Genomic DNA, 22608 nt, shown 5'->3' with positions numbered 1-22608 from the left:
CTGAATGTGGAGCTCTTCAGATTGGTGTAATAAGGTCTCAAGGTCTCTGTTTTTATCCTTGAGTTAGACATGTAGTCTATGACTTTAGACACAAAAACTGGGGTCAATGACTTGTCTTCATCATTGCAATAAAATGGGTGATTTCAGCTGAACGTATTGGATTTATTAAGTGTTGATTTCCGAATGGCAGAAACAAATGAAACTGCTTATAGAATGTCAGCATTTCTGTTTTGGTTTGTTTAAACTAAAATTGTGTATTTTCCTATGCAGAGTACAACACACATTTGGAAGAGATTAATGAATTGGAGTTGCATGCTGAGTGTAAAGCATCTAATTTAACAAAGCTACAAAATCAAGTTAATGAAGCAAAGATACTGAATCAGAGATTCCGAGAAGAAATAAACTTCGTGAAGAAACTTGATGATTACCTGAAGGAAAAACTGGATTTGGAAAAGAAAACCATTGATGATATTCTACCAAATCAAATGGAGGTATTTGATGTAAATATGCTACTAACTTGAAAGTGGTGAAATGAGCCGAATGTTGCAAGTGTACTAATGTATAGAATGTAGGTGCAGGAATAAGCCATTCGGCCCTTCGAGCCAGCACCGATATATATATTTTTTCAATATGATCATGGCCGATCATCCAGAATCAGTACCTTGTTCCTGCTTTTTCCCCTGATTCCCTTGATTCCATTAGCCTTAAAAGCTATATCCAACATCTTGAATACATCCAGTGAATTGGCCTCCACTGCCTTCCTTGGCAGAGAATTCTGCAGATTCACATCTCTCTGGGTGAAAAAGTTTTTCCTCATCTCAGTCCTAAATGGCCCACCCCTTATTCTTAAACTGTGACCCCTGGTTGTGGACTCCCCCAACATTGGGACATTTTTCTCCTGCATCTAGTCTGTCCAATCCCTTTAGAATTTTATATGTTTCTAAGATTTATAGACAATAGACAATAGACAATAGGTGCAGGAGTAGGCCATTCAGCCCTTCGAGCCAGCACCGCCATTCAATGCGATCATGGCTGATCACTCTCAATCAGTACCCCGTTCCTGCCTTCTCCCCATACCCCCTCACTCCGCTATCCTTAAGAGCTCTATCCAGCTCTCTCTTGAAAGCATCCAACGAACTGGCCTCCACTGCCTTCTGAGGCAGAGAATTCCACACCTTCACCACTCTCTGACTGAAAAAGTTCTTCCTCATCTCCGTTCTAAATGGCCTACCCCTTATTCTTAAACTGTGGCCCCTTGTTCTGGACTCCCCCAACATTGAGAACATGTTTCCTGCCTCTAATGTGTCCAATCCCCTAATTATCTTATATGTTTCAATAAGATCCCCCCTCATCCTTCTAAATTCCAGTGTATACAAGCCTAATTGCTCCAGCCTTTCAACATACGACAGTCCCGCCATTCCGGGAATTAACCTAGTGAACCTACGCTGCACGCCCTCAATAGCAAGAATATCCTTCCTCAAATTTGGAGACCAAAACTGCACACAGTACTCCAGGTGCGGTCTCACCAGGGCCCGGTACAACTGTAGAAGGACCTCTTTGCTCCTATACTCAACTCCTCTTGTTACGAAGGCCAACATTCCATTGGCTTTCTTCACTGCCTGCTGTACCTGCATGCTTCCTTTCATTGACTGATGCACTAGGTCACCCAGATCTCGTTGAACTCCCCCTCCTCCTAACTTGACACCATTCAGATAATAATCTGCCTTTCTATTCTTACTTCCAAAGTGAATAACCTCACACTTATCTACATTAAACTGCATCTGCCATGTATCCGCCCACTCACACAACCTGTCCAAGTCACCCTGCAGCCTTATTGCATCTTCCTCACAATTCACACAACCCCCCAGCTTAGTATCATCTGCAAATTTGCTAATGGTACTTTTAATCCCTTCGTCTAAGTCATTAATGTATATCGTAAATAGCTGGGGTCCCAGCACCGAACCTTGCGGTACCCCACTGGTCACTGCCTGCCATTCCGAAAGGGACCCATTTATCCCCACTCTTTGCTTTTCCTCTCATTCTTCTAAATTTCAGTGAATATAAGCCCAGTCGATCAATTGTTTCATCATATGTCAGTCCTGCCATCCCGGGAATTAACCTGGTGAACCTACTTTGCACTCCCTCAATAGCAAAAATGTCCTTCCTCAAATTAGGAGACCAAAACTGCACACAATACTCCAGGTGCAGTCTCACCAGGGCCCTGTACAACTGCAGTAGCACCTCCTTGCTCCTATACTCAAATCCTCTCGCTATGAGGGCCAACATGCCATTAGCTTTCTTCACTTCCTGCTATACCTGTATGCTTACTTTCAGTGACTGATGTACAAGGACACCCAGGTCTCGTTGCACCTCCCCTTTTCCTAATCGGACAGCATTCAAATAATGATCTGCCTTCTTGTTCTTGTCACCAAAGTGGATAACCTCACATTTTCCTGCATCTGCCATGCATCTGCCCACTCACTCAACCTATCCAAATCATCCTGCAGCCTCATAGCGTCCTCCTCGCAGTTCACACTGCCACCCTGCTTTGTGTCATCCACAAACCTGGCGATGTTACATTTAATTCCTTCATCTAAATCGTTAATATAGTCAATAACTAGAGTCCCAATACTTAGCCTTGCGGCACTGCAATTGCCTGCCATTCACATTCTGAAAAGGACCCCTTTAATCCCTACTCTTTGCTTCCTGTCTGCCAACCAGTTCTCTATCCATGTCAATACCCTACCCCCAATACCATGTACTCTAATTTTGCACACTAATCTCCTGTACACCAGAAGTATGTCAGAAGGGTGTCAGGGACATCACTGACTACAAGAGCAGCCCTGCCTGCCCCCACAGCGATGTCACACTAACCAATGAGCTAAACACCTTCTCTGCCCGCTTCGAAACTGGCACCACCACTTTGAGTGGAAGAACCCCGGCCAAGGCGGAGGGACAGGTCTTGCAATTGAGCACACAGGAGGTACAACGCGCTCTGCGAAGGGTCAACCCACGCAAGGCTGCAGGCCCGGATGGAGTTCAAGGAAGAGTACAGTTGCCTGAGGTATTCACCAGGTTCTGTAACCTGTCATTATCTCTGGCTACGGACCCCAAGTGCCTGAACTCGGCTATCATAGTGCCGGTGCCGAAAAAATCAAAAATCACCAACCTGAACGACTACCGTCCGGTTGCCCTAACTCCGATAGTCATGAAGTGCTTTGAAAGTCTAGTCCTCTCACACATCAAATCCAGCATCCCTGCCTCACTGGACCCGCATCAATTTGCATACAGGGCAAACAGATCCACAGAGGACGCCATCTCTCTGGCTCTTCACACTGTCCTGACTCACCTAGAGAGACAGGGCATATACGTGAGGATTCATTGACTATAGCTCTGCCTTCAACACGGTCATCGCCACCAAGCTCATCACCAAACTCCACCAGCTAGGCCTCAGCTCATCGTTATGCGACTGGATCCTGGACTTCCTGCTGGAGCGACCGCAGGCAGTGTGAATGGGCCCGCACCTGTCCTCCACTATCACCCTGAGTACCGGCACGCCACGGGGCTGTGTTCTGAGCCCCATGCTCTACTCCCTCTTCACACACGACTGTGTTCCTGCATTCGACACCAACACCATTGTCAAGTTTGCAGAGGACACAACGGTGATCGGGCTGATCACCAACGGTGATGAAACAAACTACAGAGCGGAGGTGCAGAACCTGGCGGACTGGGGCTCTGATAACAACCTGTCCCTAAGCACCTCCATGACCAAGGAGCTGATCATCAACTCTTCCGTAGGTCACACAACAGTGAATACGCCCCGATCCTTATCAATGGGGTCAGTGTGGAGAGAGTGTCCAGCTTCAAGTTTCTGGGCACTCACATTTCGGAGGACCTAACATGGTCCACTAATATTGCTGCACTGGTCAAGAAGGTGCAGCAACGATTGTTCTACTTAAGAACACTGAAAAAGTCTGGTCTACCCCAACAGCTGCTGACGACCTTCTACCGCTGCACCATAGAGAGCATCCTAACACATGGCATCCCTGTGTGGTATCAGCTGCACGGAGGCAGAGAGGAAAGCTCTTCAGTGGGTAGTCCATAGAGCTCAGAAGACTACCGGAACACAGCTACCAGCCTTGGAGGGTATCTACAACACACGATGCCTCAGAAAAGCCACCAGCAACCACAAAGACTCCTCACATCCCTGCAATAGTCTGTTCGAACTTCTACCATTGGGCAGACGCTACAAGGCCTTCTACGCCCGCACCTCCAGACTCAGGAACAGCTTCAAACCGCAGGGCCATAGCTGCCATGAAACTGTCCTGCTGAGCCAGATGGTCACATCGCACAGTGAACTGGCACAGATCTACTTGCACTTTATTCTGTTTTAAAACTGTTTCTAATTTGTTTCATTGGGTCGTTTAAATTAATACTGATTAGCGAATTAATTTATTACATCGTATGGGAGGCGCATTCCCAATCTCATTGTACCCCTGTACAATGACAATAAAGATATATTGTATTGTATTGTATTGTGTAGGACCATGTGAAAGGCTTTTTGAATGTCTAGATATACCACATCCACTGGCTCTCCCTTATTCATTCTACTTGTTACACCCTCAAAAAATTCCCGAAGATTTGTCAAGCAACTTATGTTTTGTTCAAAGAATGCAAAAGGGTTGTGGATAAAACAGAATCAGTTTGGCATTTCAAGGAATAATATGCAGGGCCACTGGGAGAAGGTGACAGATGGCATTAGTCGAGTATGTTTTGTGTGAACCAACCTGATCTCCCGGTTACTGGACAGTTTAATTCTCCTTCCCATTCCTACACAGACCTTTCTGTCCTCGGTCTCCTCCATTGTCAGAGTGAGGCTAAATGCAAATTGGAGGAATAGCATCTCATATTTTGCTTGGGCAGCTTAGAGCACATTTGTATGAATATTGATTCACTTCAGGCATTCACCCTCTTTCTATCCCTCCCCTACCCAATTCGCACTAGCTTCTCATTTTACAAATGGCCTGTTTCCTTTATCACCATTATTTTTTTGCATACTTTCATTCATTGTTCTTTATCTCTCCACATCACCGTCTATCTCTCATTTCCCTTATCGCTAACCAGTCTGAAGAAGGGTCTCGACCCGAAATGTCACCCATTCCTTCTCTCCAGAGATGCTGCCTGTCTCACTTTACCACCTGCCTGCCTTTACCACCTTAGACAATTGAGGAAATTCAGAGTGTCTCTGAGGATCCTTCATTGCTTCTACTCTGGGGCTGTAGAGAGCATCCTGTCCGGCAACATTACAGTCTGGTTTGGGAACAGCTCTGCCCAGGACAGGATGGCCCTGCAGAGAGTAGTGCGTTCGGCAGAACGCACCATGGGAACTACACTCATCCCCCTGCAGGACCTATACATCAGGAGGTACAGATCCAGAGCAAGCAAGATCATGAGGGACCCCTGCCACCCCAGTAACGGACTGTTCCAGATGCTACGATCAGGCAAACGCCTCCGCTGTCACGCTGCGAAAACGGAGAGGATGAGACGGAGCTTCTTCCCACAGGCTATCAGGACTGTCAACTTTTATAACCCCAGAGACTAAATTTTTGTCGACACTAATAGTAACTTATTAACTTTATTTATATGCTGTAACTGTAATTCTTTTTTGTGCACAACCCGCAGGCATTGCCACTTTCATTTCACTGCACATCGTGTATGTGTATGTGACAAATAAATTTGACTTGACTTGACTTGAGGTACTCCAGCTTTTTGTGTCTATCATAAGTTTGATGGGCCTCAAGGGTCTTCCATGCCATAGTAATTCTGTGATTTTATAATTATAAGTTCTATTGGGCTAAAAAAGAGCACTGATACATTTAGCATTTTCAAGTCCATGTATTTCTATTATGTTACGTAATCAATGAGGTTCTTTTAAAATATGATCAAAATGTAGCAGACAAAACATATAAAGTAAGATTCCACAGAAAGGAAACCAAACATATTCATTCATCTGTTTGTAAGTTTATCTGGTTTTGGGGTATTGATTGAGGAAGGTGGGTTGACTAGGAAAACTCAAATTTAAACATCTTTAAAACAACCAGGAATGTTATAAAACAATTTGAATTAAGCATTGTTTGATTCGGGCCTGAAAATTAGATTTTGCTCAAATTAACACAAGATCGCAGTGCTGCTCTTGCCTATATTATTCAAGTATCAGAAAATTGACCTTGCAGTCACATTACCCCATTATAGAACTCTCACAGAAGTTGGTTGCTGCACCAGAGTCAATTCGGGAGGAACCAAGGTCAGCCAGCCTGTATTTAAGATCCCAGAGCAACTCTGGATGAGGACGGATGACAGCAGATATAGCCCTATCTTTAAAATCAAAGAAGTTTCTTAGTGAGTTTATTTGGCTCATTGGGTCCATACTGGTGCCAGGGGAGCTATCCCATTAGTTACATTAGTTATATTGCTTCACCCTGTTTCCTTGCAACCCATGCAACTTCACTTTTACTCATTGATGTCCATCAACCCCCTTTTGATTATTTTTGACAAAAAAGGCAATTTCTTTCAGTAACCTCCTGGGTTTTCAAAGGATAATTAGTTTGGCATTCGAGCATTTATTAATAGTTGGGGCAACATACATGAAACATGTTATGGTCTGTAAACAGACTTGACTGCAGATAATCTAACATTGTATTATAGAAAAAACTGCTTTTCTTTACTCTTTAGATGACAGAACGCTTTAACAAAGTTGATTCGGAACTTAAAGAAGTACAGCTGGAGTTTGATAATGCCACTGCTGATGCACATTTTGAACAAATTGCGATGAAGACAGATCTTCTTTCAATTGAGAATAATACTGTGCAGCTCCAGTAAGACTATTGTGATACTATTCTGTAGATTGTAAGAAAATTGATATTTCAAAGTGCAGTATGATGTTATTTACCAGTCACATTTCCTTATTACATTGTTTATTGACGCAGTCCATGCCACTATGCCAGCTGTCAGAGAATTTCCATTCCCGTACAGCCTATTATCTCTCATGTGCCCATCAACTTCAGATTGGCCCTTCTGCCACCCAACTACACTCGGGACAATTTACTGCGGCCATTTAACCCAACAGCCAGCATGCCTTTGAGATGTGAAAGGAAACTGGAACACAAGGGGGTGGTAGTATCTAATTTATCTCATTGATATAAACAAATCTGTTTTCTAGAATTAACAAGTGCGAAGCTTAATGAATACCTGCAAGTGAGGAATCATTTTATTAAAAGTGGTTCTTAATGTAGAGTCACGCTGCCAATGCATGTACATAAAAATGTAAGAACAAAAGTACTGGAACAGGAGTAGATAGCCCATGAGCCCTTACTGACACTCATTGATATCCTGACAGTAATCCTTTGAATGGCACCTCATAAAATGGCCTTTGGAACCTAATATAACACAGGCGCAGGCCCCACTTTTTTTTCTACCCCATTTATGGCATCCCTCAAAAACATAATAAATTCATCAACCACGATTGCCCTTTTATAAAATCATTTATATGATTGTTCTTCTTGATTGCATTAACATTCTCTCAATGTCCTATTACCTCTTTGATAATGGAATCCAACCTATTCCCCACAACAGATGTTATGTTGAATGTCCTTCTTTTTGTCTTGTTCTTTACTTGAAAGCAAGAATGACATTTGTAACCTTCCAACCAGCTTTTTTTTAAAAATGTATGAAGGTTTGACTATAAGCAATATGTCCACTATTTCTTTGGACATTTCTTCATGAGTTCAGGATGCATGTCATAAGGTACAGGAGATCTCGTTAGTTTGCTTTAGTACCTTTTTTCTAATGATAATAGTTTTAAATTTTACCCTCTCTTTTTTGGGCTCTTTATTTTCTGTTATTGGGATGCTTTTAGATTCTTCTATCAGGAAAAAGATTGAAAATATTTTTTCAAATTCTCTGTCAATTTCACATATCACATTTTTCATTCATCACGCTGAACGTCTATGAGATCAATGTTTACCTCATCTACTCTTATTGTCAAAGTTTTTAATGGCAGATTGTTCGATGCTCCAAATTCCACCAGATGCAGCCTCCTGAATGTCCATTTCAAAGACAGTATGTTTCTGCAGTTTTGTGAAAAGATTACATACAATCATCTGTTGGATGTCTACCAGTAGATAAATACAGCTGAGCTGCAGAAGAACCATCATCTAAAAATATGGAATTATAGGCCTAAGGAGCAAACTAGCTGATTACTGTGCCATATTTCTGTGTCCCAGCCCTCACTCAGAGACGATACCTCAAGGAAACTTGCCAGAGAAAGTCAGCAACTTGAGCTGAATTTCTCATCGTTTACAATGGGAGAGCATCAATCAAGCGCGTCAATCATGTGTTCACAATATTCTGTGTTTTTTACATAGGTAATCCAGGCAAATCTTGTATTTATTTAACATTTCAGTTCAATATCATAACCATAAGCCATAAACTAAATATAACCATAAACTAAATATAATTGTAATACAACTATTGTAATGTCAGTCATAATCAACCGAAGTAGAAAAAAAACTGTTACCTTACTTTAATTTTCACCTAATTTGATTTGAGCACAGAACATTGATTTTCCTTTAAATTATTAGAAATTCCTCCTAGATTATTTATAAAAACACATTTTTATTCTTTCCACAAAGTTCTTTGCTGGCTGCTACATTATTGAAATCCTGGTTGTTTACAACTTCCATTTAATTAGTTTCAATGATTCAATTCAATGATACTTTATTGTCATTTGTACCTAGGTACAATGAATCGGACTTTCTTGCCTTCCATCACAGTGAGGAGTGTGGAGAAGCCGCTGTGGTGGATGTTTATGTTAACTTTTATGTAGTTGTGTGTCTTGTTGCTTTTTTTAGTATGGCTGTATGGTAAATCGAATATCACTGTATTTTAATTTGTACACGTGACAATAAAAAACCTTGAACCTGGTAAAAATCAAACAGCCGACCTTACCCAGACGGGCCTGCCATTGGGGTGGGCTGTGGCTCGCCGAGATTCCTCTCACCATGCCATGCTCAATGGGATTTCTGTTTCTGTTTATCAGCAATGTCTAAATTGATTAAAATCTTTTAAAGTCTTATCATGGATCCCTAATTCAGTCTGAATTAATCTATTATTCATCTGAAAAGGGGCAAGTCACAGCTTTTCTCCTGAGAATACTCTTTAAAAAGCCAATGCATTGCATACATATGTATTATTGTATCCAATTATATATCCAATTTTATTATATATATATATATAATATAATACAATTATTTGTCTTTTATTAGTTATATATAGCTATATATGTGATTGCGAATTATTGTTTGATATTAATCTATACTTAAATTCTTGTTTTTGATTGCTTATCTATATTTACTTTTTAATCTTTTTGCACTAAACCCGATTCAAAACCTTTGGATGATAATATTCAGTGAAAGAGAACATTAGGTTTATCGAGAGCTTTGTAACAGATTGTAACATCATCTTTCTATTTAATAGTAAGGACATAATCACAGCCAAAACTCTATTTGAAGTTTATACTGCTCAGTTGAAAGAAATTCAAGATCAGCTTGCAGAAGCAGAAAAAACATATGAAAAGCTTACTAACGAATTTGTTGATTTGGATGATCAGAAGAATATCATGGAAGAGAGAGTAGGTCTTTAATTTGTCTTTGTTTTACCTGTATTGAATCTCTGGATGTGTGCTTCCGTTGAGTAGTTCATCCATGATATCCAGATATTTGCTCTGGGATTTAAGGAATTGTGTGAGGAAGGTAATTTTGAGAAGTCATAACTAATATATGAACTTTAAAGTGATAATATTTGGAAGTACGAAACATCTTTCTTTTAAAATCTGAAGAAACTTGAGTGAAATAATGGCCGGGATTTCCTTTCCTTACACTTATTTCCATAACTGTAGCTTCATTAGAGATGTGATGGGAACTTGAACAAGTCAGTGTTCTGTAAGATTGGATTGGCTGCAGGTGAGGTGATATTGAAAGGGAAGTTGAGTCTTTTATGCACAAAGTAATTGTTCACATATCATTGGCTGGAAATTTCTGGGTCATTGTGCCCGAAATGAAACAGTGTACAGTGCCCTCCACAATGTTTGGGACAAAGACCCATCATTTATTTATTTGCGTCTGTACTCCACAATTTGAGATTTGTAATAGAAAAAAATTACTTGTGATTAAAGTGCACATTGTCAGATTTCAATAAAGGCCATTTTTATACATTTTGGTTTCAATATGTAGAAATTACAGCAGTGTTCATACATAGTCCCTCCATTTCAGGGCACTATAACATTTGGGACACAGCAATGTCATGTAAATGAAAGTAGTCATGTTTAGTATTTTGTTGCATATCCTTTGCATGCAATGACTGCTTGAAGTCTGCGATTCATGGACATCACCAGTTGCTGGGTGTCTTCTCTGATGATGCTCTGCCAGGTCTGTATTGCAGCCATCTTTAGCTTATGCTTGTTTTGGGGGCTAGTCCCCTTCAGTTTTCTCTTCAGCATATAACAGACATGCTCAATTGGGTTCAGATCGAATGATTGACTTGGCCACTCAAGAATTGACCATTTTTTAGCTTTGAAAAACTCCTTTGTTGCTTTAACAGTATGTTTGGGATCATTGTCTTGCTGAATAATGAACCACCGGCCAATAGGTTTTGAGGCACTTGTTTGAACTTGAGCATGAACTTGAGGATGTGTTTATACACTTCAGAATTCATTATGTTACTACCATCAGCAGTTGTGTCATCAATGAAGATAAGTGAGCTAGTACTTTCAGCAGCCATACATGCCCAGGCCATAACACCCCCACCACCATGTTTCACAGATGAGGTGGTATGCTTTGGATCTTGAGCAGTTCCTTCTCTCCTCCATAGTTTGCTCTTGCTATCACTCTGATATAAGTTAATCTTCATCTCATCTGTTCACAAGACCTTTTTTCCTGGTTGCTCTTTTAAGTACTTCTTGGCAACTGTAACCTGACCATCCTATTTTTGTGGTTAACCTGTGGTTTGCATCTTACAGTGTAGCCTCTGTATGTCTGTTCATGAAATCTTCTGTGGACACTGGTCATTGACAAATCCACACCTGACTCCTGAAGAGTGTTTCAGATCTGTCAGACAGGTGTTTGGGGATTTTTCTTTATTATAGAGAGAATTCTGTCATCAACTGTGGAGGTCTTCCTTGGCCTGCCAGTCCCTTTGCAATTAGTAAGCTCACCAATGCTCTCTTTTTTCTTAAACAGTTGATTTTGGTAAGCCCAAGGTTTGGCTGATGTGTCTAAAAGTTTTATTCTTGTTTCTCAGTCTCATAATGGCTTCTTTGACTTTCATTGGCACAACTTTGGTCCTCATGTTGATAAACAGCAATAAAAGTTTCCAAAGGTGATGGAAAGACTGGAGGAAAGAAGAGGTGCTGAGAGCTCTCTTATACCTGCATTAAGGAGGCAATTAAACACACCTGAACAATTACAAACACCTGTGAAGCCATGTATCCCAAACCCTGAAATGGGGGGACTATCTATAAACACAGCTGTAATTTCTACATGGTGAAAGCAAAATGTATAAAAAATACCCTTTAATAAAATCTGACAATGTGCACTTTAACCACGTGATTTTTTTTCCTTTTACAAATCTCAAATTGTGGAGAACAGAGACAAATAAATAAATGATGGATCTTTGTCTCAAACATTATGGAGGGCACTGTATTTCCAGTTTAATTTTGTGTTTAAATCACTGATACACCCTGCCTCTTACTAAAATATGGATGCAGGAAACAATGTCATTCTCCACGCAGCATTTAATTCGGAACATTATCAGGGAACTTGGATGTCATTGGTCACAAGCTGATCACAATCCAATTCCTCAGGATCACATGCTGGTTCTAATTCTTGGACCACCAAACAGATTGGCCAAACAAGTCAAGTTATCAACCCCAGGGTACATGCAAGGTGAGATTCCACACTCACGCTTTTCCCCCATTGTTTTTTTTCCCCACCTGGTCTTGTTGTCCAAACACGACTGGTCTTGTTCATGCCCACCAACCCTCCGATACAGCTGGTTGACGACTATCTACAGTATCCCAAATCATATGATCCAATCCCTAAGCACTCACGAAAAACAATTTGATTCCTGGGATGTTTCTAACCAGTTTTACTTTAAAGTATGCACGAAGGAACTGCAGGTGCCGGTTTAAACTGAAGATAGACAAAATGTTGGAGTAACTCAGCTGGACAGGCAGCATCTCTAGAGAGAAGGAATTGGTGAAGTTTCAGGTCGAGACCCATCTTCAGACTGATGAAGACAGTCTGAAGAAGGGTCTCGACCTGAAGCACACGTACCCATTCCTTCTCTCCAGAGATGCTGCCTGAGTTACTCCAGCATTTTGTATCTATCTGTACTTTAAAGTATCTATTCCCTGAGAATTGTATCCAAATCTGCAATCCTTTGATAGAACGGAATGAAGAATTTGATATCTAGGCAAATGTGTCGCAATATATTTGTATAAATTATGTTAATTTGTATACACCACGTAATATTTTAAAATTTAAATTGGTTCAATTTTTGAACTGCAGAAGACAATTAAATAATAAGACAATGATTTAAGAATCTGCTTGCTAATCTTGCCAACATCTATGTATCTAAATGTTTTGCAGCTACACAGCTTCAGAAAGTAACAAAGCCATCTGGCAATTCTGCCAATTCATATTTCTAATCCACTTTTCAGATATCTTCTTATTTTTTTGCTTAGTTATTAATCATAGTATAAGTGACCTTTTTAAAATCTTTCACAAATTCATCTCTCATCACAGTTTGTGTTCGTTTTTTCACTACACAACAATCATCATTGTAAATATGTCCCTATAACCACTCATTTTATTCTTTTGGTGATCTTTAATCTCTATAATCTCATTTCTGACCCAACGTCCTTCACCAATAAAATTCCCCAATTTATCTGGTTAGAGCCTTTACATTTTCAATATCATAAGGTCATAAGTGATAAGAGCAGAATTGGGCCATTCGGTCCGTCAAGTCTGCTCCGCCATTCAATCATGGCTGATCTATCTCTCCCTCCTAACCCCATTCTCCTGCCTTCTCCCCATAATCCTTGAAACCCGTACTAATCAAGAATCTATCTATCTCTGACTTAAAAATATCCATTGACGGCTTCCACAGCCTTCTGTGGCAAAGAATTCCACAGATTCACCACCCTCTGACTAAAGAAATTCCTCCTCATCTCCTTCCTAAAAGCACATCCTTTAATTCTAAGGCTATGACCTCCAGTCCTAGACTCTCCCACTAGTGGAAAAATCCTCTCCACATCCACTCTGTGTAAGTTTTTCACTATTCGGTAAGTTTCAATGAGTCCTCCCTTCATCCTTCTAAACTCCAGTGAGTACAGGCCCAGTGCCATCAAACGCTGATCATTTGTTAACCCACTCATTCCTGGGATCATTCTTGTAAACCCTCTGGATCTTCTCCAGAGCCAGCACATCCATCCTCAGATTAGGTGCCCAAAATTGCTCACAATACTCTAAATGCAGCCTGACAAGCACCTTATAGCGCCTCGGCATTACATCCCTGTTTTTGTATTCTGGACCACTTGAAATAAATTGCATTTGCCTTCCTTACTACCGCGTCAACTTACAAGTTAACTTTTTGGGAATCTAGCACCAGCACCCAAGCACTGCCAAGTCTCTTTGCACCTCTAATTTCTGTATTCTCCCCATTTAGAAAATAGTCTATGCCTTTATACCTACTACCAAAAAGCATGACGCCACACTTTGCTACACTATATTCCATCTGCCACTTCTCTGCCCACTCTCCCAACCTGTCCGAATCCTTCTGCAGAGTCCCTGCTTTCTCTACACTACTTGCCCCGCCACCTATTTTCATATCATCTGCAAACTTGGCCACAAAGCCTTCAATTCCCTCATCCAAATCATTAACATACAACGTGAAGTGTAGCGGCCCCAGCACCGATCCTTGCAGAACTCCGCAAGTCACTGACAGCCAACCAGAAAAAGCCCTCTTTATTGACATTCTTTTCCTTCTACCATCCAGCCAACTTGCTATCCATGGTAGTATCTCCCCTTTGATACCATGGGTTCTCATCTTCCTTAGCAGCCTCGCGTTGCAATTTATCAAAGGCTTTCTGAAAATCTTGGTAAACAACATCCACTGACTCCTTTGTCTGTCCTTCTATTTACTTCTTAAATTATTTATCTATATCAAATTTAACTTTGCATACAATGAAAATGGGCCTTTTTCTTTTTTCTCTGTCTCGCTTTGATTCTGCCTACTTAAAAATAATATGAATAGATTGTTTAAAATAATTAAAATTAAACTAATGTTGATGTTTTAATGGCACTATTAAAAGTTGAAATAATATTAGTGTTTTTTTCAAACAGATCAAACAATTGAAAGCTGAAGACTCAGAAAAACTTGCTGAGATCAATATCCTAACAGATGCTTGCAATGAACTTGATCAAACCATTAAAATTAATGTAAGAGACTATTATTTACATTTTATCAAAAAATAATCCGATGAAGTTCTATTCTCTACCTGTCTGAATGTAGATCATGTCTTTTCAATCAAGTAACATTTTATTTTAAATAGACTGATGTGGACCCGTTGGGTCCAAATCTCTCCTGCAGGCCTCTCCTGAGGCAACTCTCCCCCCACTCACCCACCCCATCCCCCCTAAAACCCCCTTATCCTCCTCCCACACACTCCATCCCCCCTCAAACCCCCTCCGCCCCCCCACGCACCCATTCCATCCCCCCTCAACCCCTCTCTTCCGCTTCCCTCTTCACCCACTCACCCACTCCATCCCGCCTGAACCCCCCTCCTCCCCTCCCCCCAACACTCCCGCACTGTCGGGGAGCATCTGTATTAGATGACAGGCCCCAACGGCGCACGCACAGACTGACGTCAAAAACGCAGCTCGTCCTAATGGGGGGGGGGGCGTATCTATTGCCAGGCGTGGCCCCCCCTCCCATCACTCGGGCAGTCCCATTTTGATGTGAACAATGAAGACGGGCAAGGTAAGTTAAAGAGTGGATTTTTTAACTTTATTTTTAAACTTTAAAATGTCAATAACTTCAAAAAAATAAGACCAATTTGAATGAAACTTGGGTTAAACACACCCCAGGAAAATGGTGAGTAAGGTGGGCCTAAAATTGTCGCGCTATCGTTGACCTTTTTTTTCCAGATGAAAACCGCACGGGATAAACAAACAAACAGGAGAACATAGAAACATATAAACATTAATAAGTGCAGTACGAGGCTATTTGGCCCATTGTGATCATGGTTGATCATCTACAATCAGTTACCTGTGCCTGCCTTCTCCCCATATCCCTTAATTCCACTAGCCCCTAGAGCTCTATCTAACTCTCTTTTAAATTCATCCAGTGAATTGGCCTCCACTGTCTTCTGAGAGCAGAAAATTCCACAAATTCACAACTCTCTGGGTGAAAAAGTTTCTTCTCACCTCAGTTTTAAATGGCCTTGCCTTTATTCTTAGATGGTGTCCCCTGGTTTTGCACTTCCCCAACATTGCAAACATTTTTCCTGCATCTAGCTTGACTCGTCCTTTTATAATTTTATCTGTCTCTATAAGATCCCCTCTCATTCTTCTAAACTCCAGTGAATACAAGCCCAGTCTTTCCAATCTCTCCTCATAAGACATTCCCTCCATCGCAGGGATTAACCGTGTGAACCTACGCTGCTCTGTCTCAATAGCAAGGGCGTCCTTTCTCAAATTAGCAGACCAAAATTGCACACAATACTCCAGATGTGGTCTCACCAGGGCCCTATACAACTACAGAAGGACTTCTTTCCTCCTGTACTCAAATCCTCTCGTTATGAAGGCCAACATGCCATTAGCTTTCTTCACTGCTTGATGTACCTGCATGCCTACTTTCAGTGACTGGTGTACAAGGACACCAAGGTCTCGTTGCACTTACCCTTTACCTAATCTGACACTATTGAGATAATAATCTGCCTCCATATTTTTGCCACCAAAGTGGATAACCTCACATTCATCTACATTATACTGCATCTGCCATGCATCTGCCCACTCACTCAACCTGTCCAAGTCACCCTGCAACCTCTTAAAATCCTCTTCGCAGTTCACACTGCCACCCAGCATTGTGTCATCCGCAAACTTGCTAGTGTTACTTCTAATTCCGTCATCCAAATCATTAATATATATTGTGAATAGTTGCGGCCCCAGCACCGAACCTTGCGGCACTCCACTCTCCACTGCCTGCTCTTCTGAAAAGGATTTGTTTATTCCTACTCTTTGCTTCCTGTCTGTCAACCAATTCTCTATCCATGTCAATACCCTACCCCCAATACCATGTGCTCGAATTTTGCTCACCAACCTCCCTTGTGGGACCATATCAAAGGCTTTCTGAAGGTCTAGATACACTACATCCACTGGCTCTCCTTCATCCATTTTACTTGTCACATCCTCAAAAAATTCCAGAAGATTAGTCAAGCAGGATGTCCCCTTCATAAATCCATGCTGACTTGGACCAATCCCTTTACCACTATCCAAATGCGCCGTTATTACCTCTTTAATAATTGACTCCTGCATCTTCCCCACCACCAATGTCAGGCTAACTGGTCTGTAATTCCCCGTTTTCTCTCTCGCTCCTTTCTTGAAAAGTGGGATAAGATTAGCTACCCTCCAATCCACAGGAACTGATCTTGAATCTATTGAATATTGGAAAATGATCACCAATGCGTCCATGATTTCTTGAGCCTCCTCTTTGAGTACCCTGGGATGCAGACTATCAGGTCCTGGGGATTTATCAGTTTTCAGTCCCATCAGTCTAACCAATAGTATTTCTCGCCTAATGCAAATTTCTTTCAGTTCCTCTGTTTCCCTTGATCTTCTGTCCACTGGTACATCTGGGAGATTGTTTGTGTCTTCCTTAGTGAAGACAGATCTGAAGTACCTGTTCAACTCTTGTGCCATTTCCTTGTTACCCATAATAATTTCACCCGTTTCTGCCTTCAAGAGTCCCACGTTTGTCTTTACTAATCTTTTTCTCTTAACATACCTAAAGAAGCTTTTACTGTCCTTCTTTTTATTCTTGGCTAGCTTCGCTTCGTACCTCATCTTTTCAGCCCGTATTGCCCTTTTTGCTATCTTCTGTTGTCCTTTGAAAGTTGCTCACTCCTCTGGCTTCCCGCTACTCTTTGCTATTTTATACATCTTTTGTTTTAGTTTTATTCCATCTCTAATTTCCCTTGGCCACAGTTGCCTCTTACTCCCCTTAGAATCTTTCTTCCTCTTTGGAACAAACTTCGAGGAAGTGGGGAATGAACAAGATGAGAGTTTTAGTAATAGATAGATAAAATATGTTCTTATGAGAAACCATATGGATTCAACCTATAGCCTCAAGGATTCCAATGAACATTATTTCCCTTGTTTTTATTTAGGTTCAATTTTTCAACTGTTCTTCTAGTATGTTGGTGACTCAATATTCTGTTTCATCCCTGAACTTGAAAGTTTTCCCAGATTTGTAGCCAAACATCTCTCACCTTCACTTGAAGATGGCCAATCCCTTTCTTTCCCTTCTTTGAATTTTCTATTTTTTTTCTTTAAGCATTTGGTAAGTGACCAGGATCTACGAAAAGCCCTCTTCCTCCCACAGCTTACATTACATTTTGTGGCACAAGAAGAACTGCACTACTTTCTTCCAGTTTGGCTGTTCTGATGATGCAACCTACTACAGTTTAGTTTAGTTTCGAGATACAGTGTCGAAACATGCCCTTCGGCCCACCGGTCCGCACTGACCAGCGATCCCCGTACATTAACACTATCCTTGGGACAATTTACATTTATACCAAGTCAATTAACCTACAAACCTATACTTCGGAGTGTGGGTGGCAACCAAAGATCTTGGAGGAAACCCACATGGTCATGGGAGAATGTACAAACTCATATGTAGCACCCATAGTCGGGATAGAACCCGGGTCTCTGATGCTGTAAACGCTGTAAAACAGCAACTCTCCCGCTGCACCACCGTGCCGTCCAAACTCACCATTTTTTTTAAGGACTCACAATAAGGCTTCTTTCATTTCCTGCATATGATCTCATTCATTCTTCCTCCCTCCAACATACTTCCTATAGCAGGGTCTCCAAAACTGAACACAATACTACAAATGGGGCCTCTCCAATGTCTTGTACAACTGTAACATAACATCCTAACTTCTGTATTCAAATACCCTGACAGATGAAGGTCATTGTACCAAAAGCCTTGATCACCATATCTACCAATAACGCCACTTTTAGAGAACTATTTAACTGCATTCCTAGATTGCTCTGCTCTACAACACTCCCCAGGGCCCTTCCATTCACTGTGATGGTCCTGCCTTGGTTTGACTTCCCAAAGTGACACTTATCTACAATAAACTACATTAACCATTCCTGAGCCCACTTGCCCAACTGATCAATATTTTTGATATTCATCTTTGCTATCTACGGTATTGCCCCATTTAGTGCCATTTGCAAACTTGCTAATTGTACCTTCTACATTCTCATCCAAATTGTTGATATTAACCACAAACAGCAATGATCCCTGAGACACACCACTTGCCACATGCCTCCAGTCTGTAAAACAATCTTCCTCTGCTTCCTTCCATGAAGCCAATCCTTTATCCAGGCGGCTTGCTCTCCCTGGTTTCAGGCGATCTAACTTTCCAGAGCAGCCTACCATGCGGAATCTTATCATATGCCTTGCTGAAATCCAGATAGGCAGTCTACGGCTCTGCCCTTATCAAACATTTTTGTTACTTCTCTGCCCTTCATCTTCACTACTATTTATCATGTAATTTTTCCAGCTTTCCATCCTATCTTGACCTTACCTTTCATTCTACCCCTCTTTTTTTCAATCTAATTATTTGTTTATCTCTAACTTTTTCCAACTTGGATGAAAGGATCATCAATGTTCAATATTAATAGCCACTCTTTATAATTGCAGCCTGATCTAATGGGAGTTTCAGCAGTTTCTGTTTATATTTCACTTTCAGGTGATGATCAATGCACTATGTATTTCCAGCAATTTGCTTTTGTAATTCATTTTGTGTTTAAAAAAAAAATCTTATTGATCACTGTTTCTCAGGGCGAGTTGTAAAGATAGGTTAATATGTCAAGGACCGACCCCATACAATTGCTAATTCCTGAAGAGTATTTCTGATCTGTCGGACAGGTGTTTGGGGATTTTTCTTTATTATAGACATAATTCTTCTGTCATCAGCTGTGGAGGTCTTCCTTGCAGTCCCTTTGCAATTAGTAAGCTCACCAATGCTCTCTTTCTTCTTAATGATGTTCCAAACAGTTGATTTGGTAAGCCTAAGGTTTGGCTGATGTCTCTAACAATTTTAGTCTTGTTTCTCAGTCTCATAATGATTTATTTGACTTTCATTGGCACAACTTTGGTCATCATGTTGATAAACAGCAATAAAAGTTTCCAAAGGTGATGAAAAGACTGGAGGAAAGACTAGGTGTGGAGAACTCTCTTATACCTGCATTAAGGAGGCATTTAAATGCACCTGAGTAATTACAAACACCTGTGAAGCCATGTGTCCCAAACATTATGGTGCCCTGAAATGGGGGGGACTATGTATCAACACAGCTGTAATTTCAACATGATGAAACCTAAATATATAAAAATACCCTTTAATAAAATGTGACAATGTGCACTTTAACCGCATGTGATTTTTTAATTACAAATCTCAAATTGTGGAGTACAGAGGCAAATAAATAAATGATGGGTCTTTGTCCCTAACATTATGGAGGGCACTGTAACTGAACACCTTGCTGAAGAAATTTTGACATCTGTGATTCAATCCATCCACAGAGTTAGGTACACAAAAGAAACTGAAATAGAGATTTGAAAAAAAAATTTAAGCAGGAAAAAAAAAGAAGAACTGCAAATACCCGACTATTTTATGTAATTCTGTGTGTTTTGGTGAATTGACACACAATCGTTGCCGCTACTTACTGCATTCAAATGATCTGTACAACAGATGTTAGCACAAAAATCAGAGGATCGTGGAAGAATAGTGCTTTTGTATGCTATATAATTAAAGCCCAGATTTCTCAGCCAATACAGGAGCAATTTCAATTCTTAGGCATCGGCTTGTTAAATAGGACAATGACCCTATTAAAGGAATCATAAAACATGTCGGAAGCAGATGGACATAAAGGGAAACCAAACAACAGCAACCTCACAGAGCCAGGCCTAGATTTCCTACAGATGACATCAAACAGCAGGTAAGGCATATTATTTTGGATCAATGGCTTGAGTTTGCTGGTCAGTGGGATTTGACAATCACATCTAAAACATTAATTTTAAATTCCAAGATTTTCAAAGCTCAAACTTTGAAGCTCAGAAGGATACACTTGCAAAGAGAGAATGCTGCAAAGACATAGCAGGCTGATTTAAGGTTGGATGGTTTTGTCATTTCAATGAGATCATCTCCCTCTTTACTAAACCCGAGAGAACGTAGGCCCAGTCTGCTTAACCTCTCTTCATGTGACAAATCCGACAGCTCAGAAATCAAAGTGGTGAACCTACTCTGCATTAATTAATCGGGGAGAGATAAACTGTGTACAATATTCAGAACCAGGGGACATGGTCTAAGAATAAAGGGGAGGCCATTTAAAACTGTGAGAAGAAACTTTTTCACCCAGAGTTGTGAATTTGTTGGAATTCTCTGCCACAGAAGGCAGTGGAAGCCAATTCATTGCATGAATTTAAAAGAGAGTTAGATAGGGCTCTAGGGGCTTGTGTAATCAAGGGATAAGGGGGAGAAGGCAGGCACAAATTACTGATTGTAGATGATCAGCCATGATCACAATGAATGGTGGTGCTGGCTCGAAGGTGTGGATTTGTCAATGACCACTGTCCGCAGAAGACTACATGAACAGAAATACAGAGGCTACACTGCAAAATGCAAACCGCTGGTTAGCCGCAAACATAAGATGGCCGGGTTACAGTTTGCCAAGAAGTACTTAAAAGAGCAACCACAGTTCTGGAAAAAGGTCTTGTGGACAGATGAGACGAAGATTAACTTGTATCAGAGTGATGGCAAGTGCAAACTATGGAGGAGAGAAGGAACTGCTCAAGATCCAAAGCATACCACCTCATCTGTGAAACATAGTGGAGGGGGTGTTATGGCCTGGGCATGTATGGCTGCTGAAGGTACTGGCTCACTTATCTTCATTGATGATTCAACTGCTGATGGTAGTAGCATAATGAATTCTGAAGTGTATAAACACATCCTCAAGTTCATGCTCAAGTTCAAACAGGTGCCTCAAAACCTATTGGCTGGTGGTTCATTATTCAGTAAGACAATGATCCCAAACATACTGTTAAAGCAACAAAGGAGTTTTTCAAAGCAAAAAAATGGTCAATTCTTGAGTGGCCAAGTCAATCATTCGATCTGAACCCAATTGAGCATGCCTTTTATATGCTGAAGAGAAAACTGAAGGGGACTAGCCCCCAAAACAAGCATAAGCTAAAGATGGCTGCAATACAGACCTGGCAGAGCATCACCAGAGAAGACACCCAGCAACTGGTGATGTCCAAGAATCGCAGACTTCTAGCAGTCATTGCATGCAAAGGATATGCAACAAAATACTAAACATGACTACTTTAATTTACATGACATTGCTGTGTCCCAAATGTTATGGTGCCCTGAAATGGGGGGGGGGGGGGGGGGGGGGGAACTATGTATAAACACTGCTGTAATTTCTACATGGTGAAACCAAAATGTATAAAAATGGCCATTATTAAAATCTGACAATGTGCACTTTAACCACATGACATTCTATTACAAATCTCAAATTGCGGAATACAGAGGCAAATAAATAAATGATAGGTCTTTGTCCCAAACATTATGGGGGGCACAGTAGATTCCATCCACTTGCACCATAAGAGTGATTTCCCCTCAGGTGCTGGGAATGCATGTTGGGAAAATGGGCATTTCTTTTCGTGATCTTCCAACCATTCACTGAGCTGGTTGGAAAGTTATTACCGCATGTATCTGAATGCCTTGTATAGTTTCTGGTGAGAGGAGAAAGTTAATTGATTGGCCCTAATGTACAATATTGAGTCATCGGCAAGCCTAATATAGTGTTTTTAATTGTGAGTGCGTGATTAATGGTGAATCTGTTACTATAGAGTTGGATGTCAGGAGAGTTTGCATCCCAAAGGAAATATACAGCAATTTAATAACTCTTTAGAATCCTCTTATCATGGGATATTTTTGCAATAGTTTCCCTTGACTGGTCACAATGACAGCAGTTGGTTATGGTCTGATTCCCATCCAATTAAGTGAACTTGATATTTTAGGGAACACAAAGCTGTGTTTCAGCATGCAAATCAATAACAATTAGCGATAGTGAGTTTCCCAAGCTTGGATAGCTCTGAATTAGTTTTAAGACTGATCAGAAGCAATGACTCCTGACAATCATTGCACTGTGACTTGCATGAGTGATGTCTGCTGCCGCAATCACTTGAATAGCTTTGTATGGG

The 22608-nt window shown here is 40.9% G+C and overlaps 1 protein-coding gene across 5 annotated transcripts in view; it reads left to right on the top strand.

The window, feature by feature from the left end:
- Positions 1-22608, top strand: part of ccdc178 (coiled-coil domain containing 178) — a 209725-nt gene that overhangs the window by 27846 nt on the left and 159271 nt on the right. For all 5 annotated transcript variants that reach the window (XM_078397335.1, XM_078397332.1, XM_078397333.1 and 2 more), the window contains 4 exons: positions 271-491; positions 6733-6875; positions 9535-9688; positions 14460-14555. In XM_078397335.1, the coding sequence (XP_078253461.1) occupies positions 271-491; positions 6733-6875; positions 9535-9688; positions 14460-14555 (614 nt within the window). The remainder of the gene's footprint in view (positions 1-270; positions 492-6732; positions 6876-9534; positions 9689-14459; positions 14556-22608) is intronic.

This window comes from Rhinoraja longicauda, chromosome 4 (genome assembly GCF_053455715.1).
Source record: "Rhinoraja longicauda isolate Sanriku21f chromosome 4, sRhiLon1.1, whole genome shotgun sequence".
In the NCBI taxonomy this organism is placed as follows: Eukaryota; Metazoa; Chordata; class Chondrichthyes; order Rajiformes; family Arhynchobatidae; genus Rhinoraja; species Rhinoraja longicauda.
The sequence above is the reverse complement of the archived record's forward strand: the minus strand, read 5'-3'. Positions and strand labels throughout refer to the sequence as shown.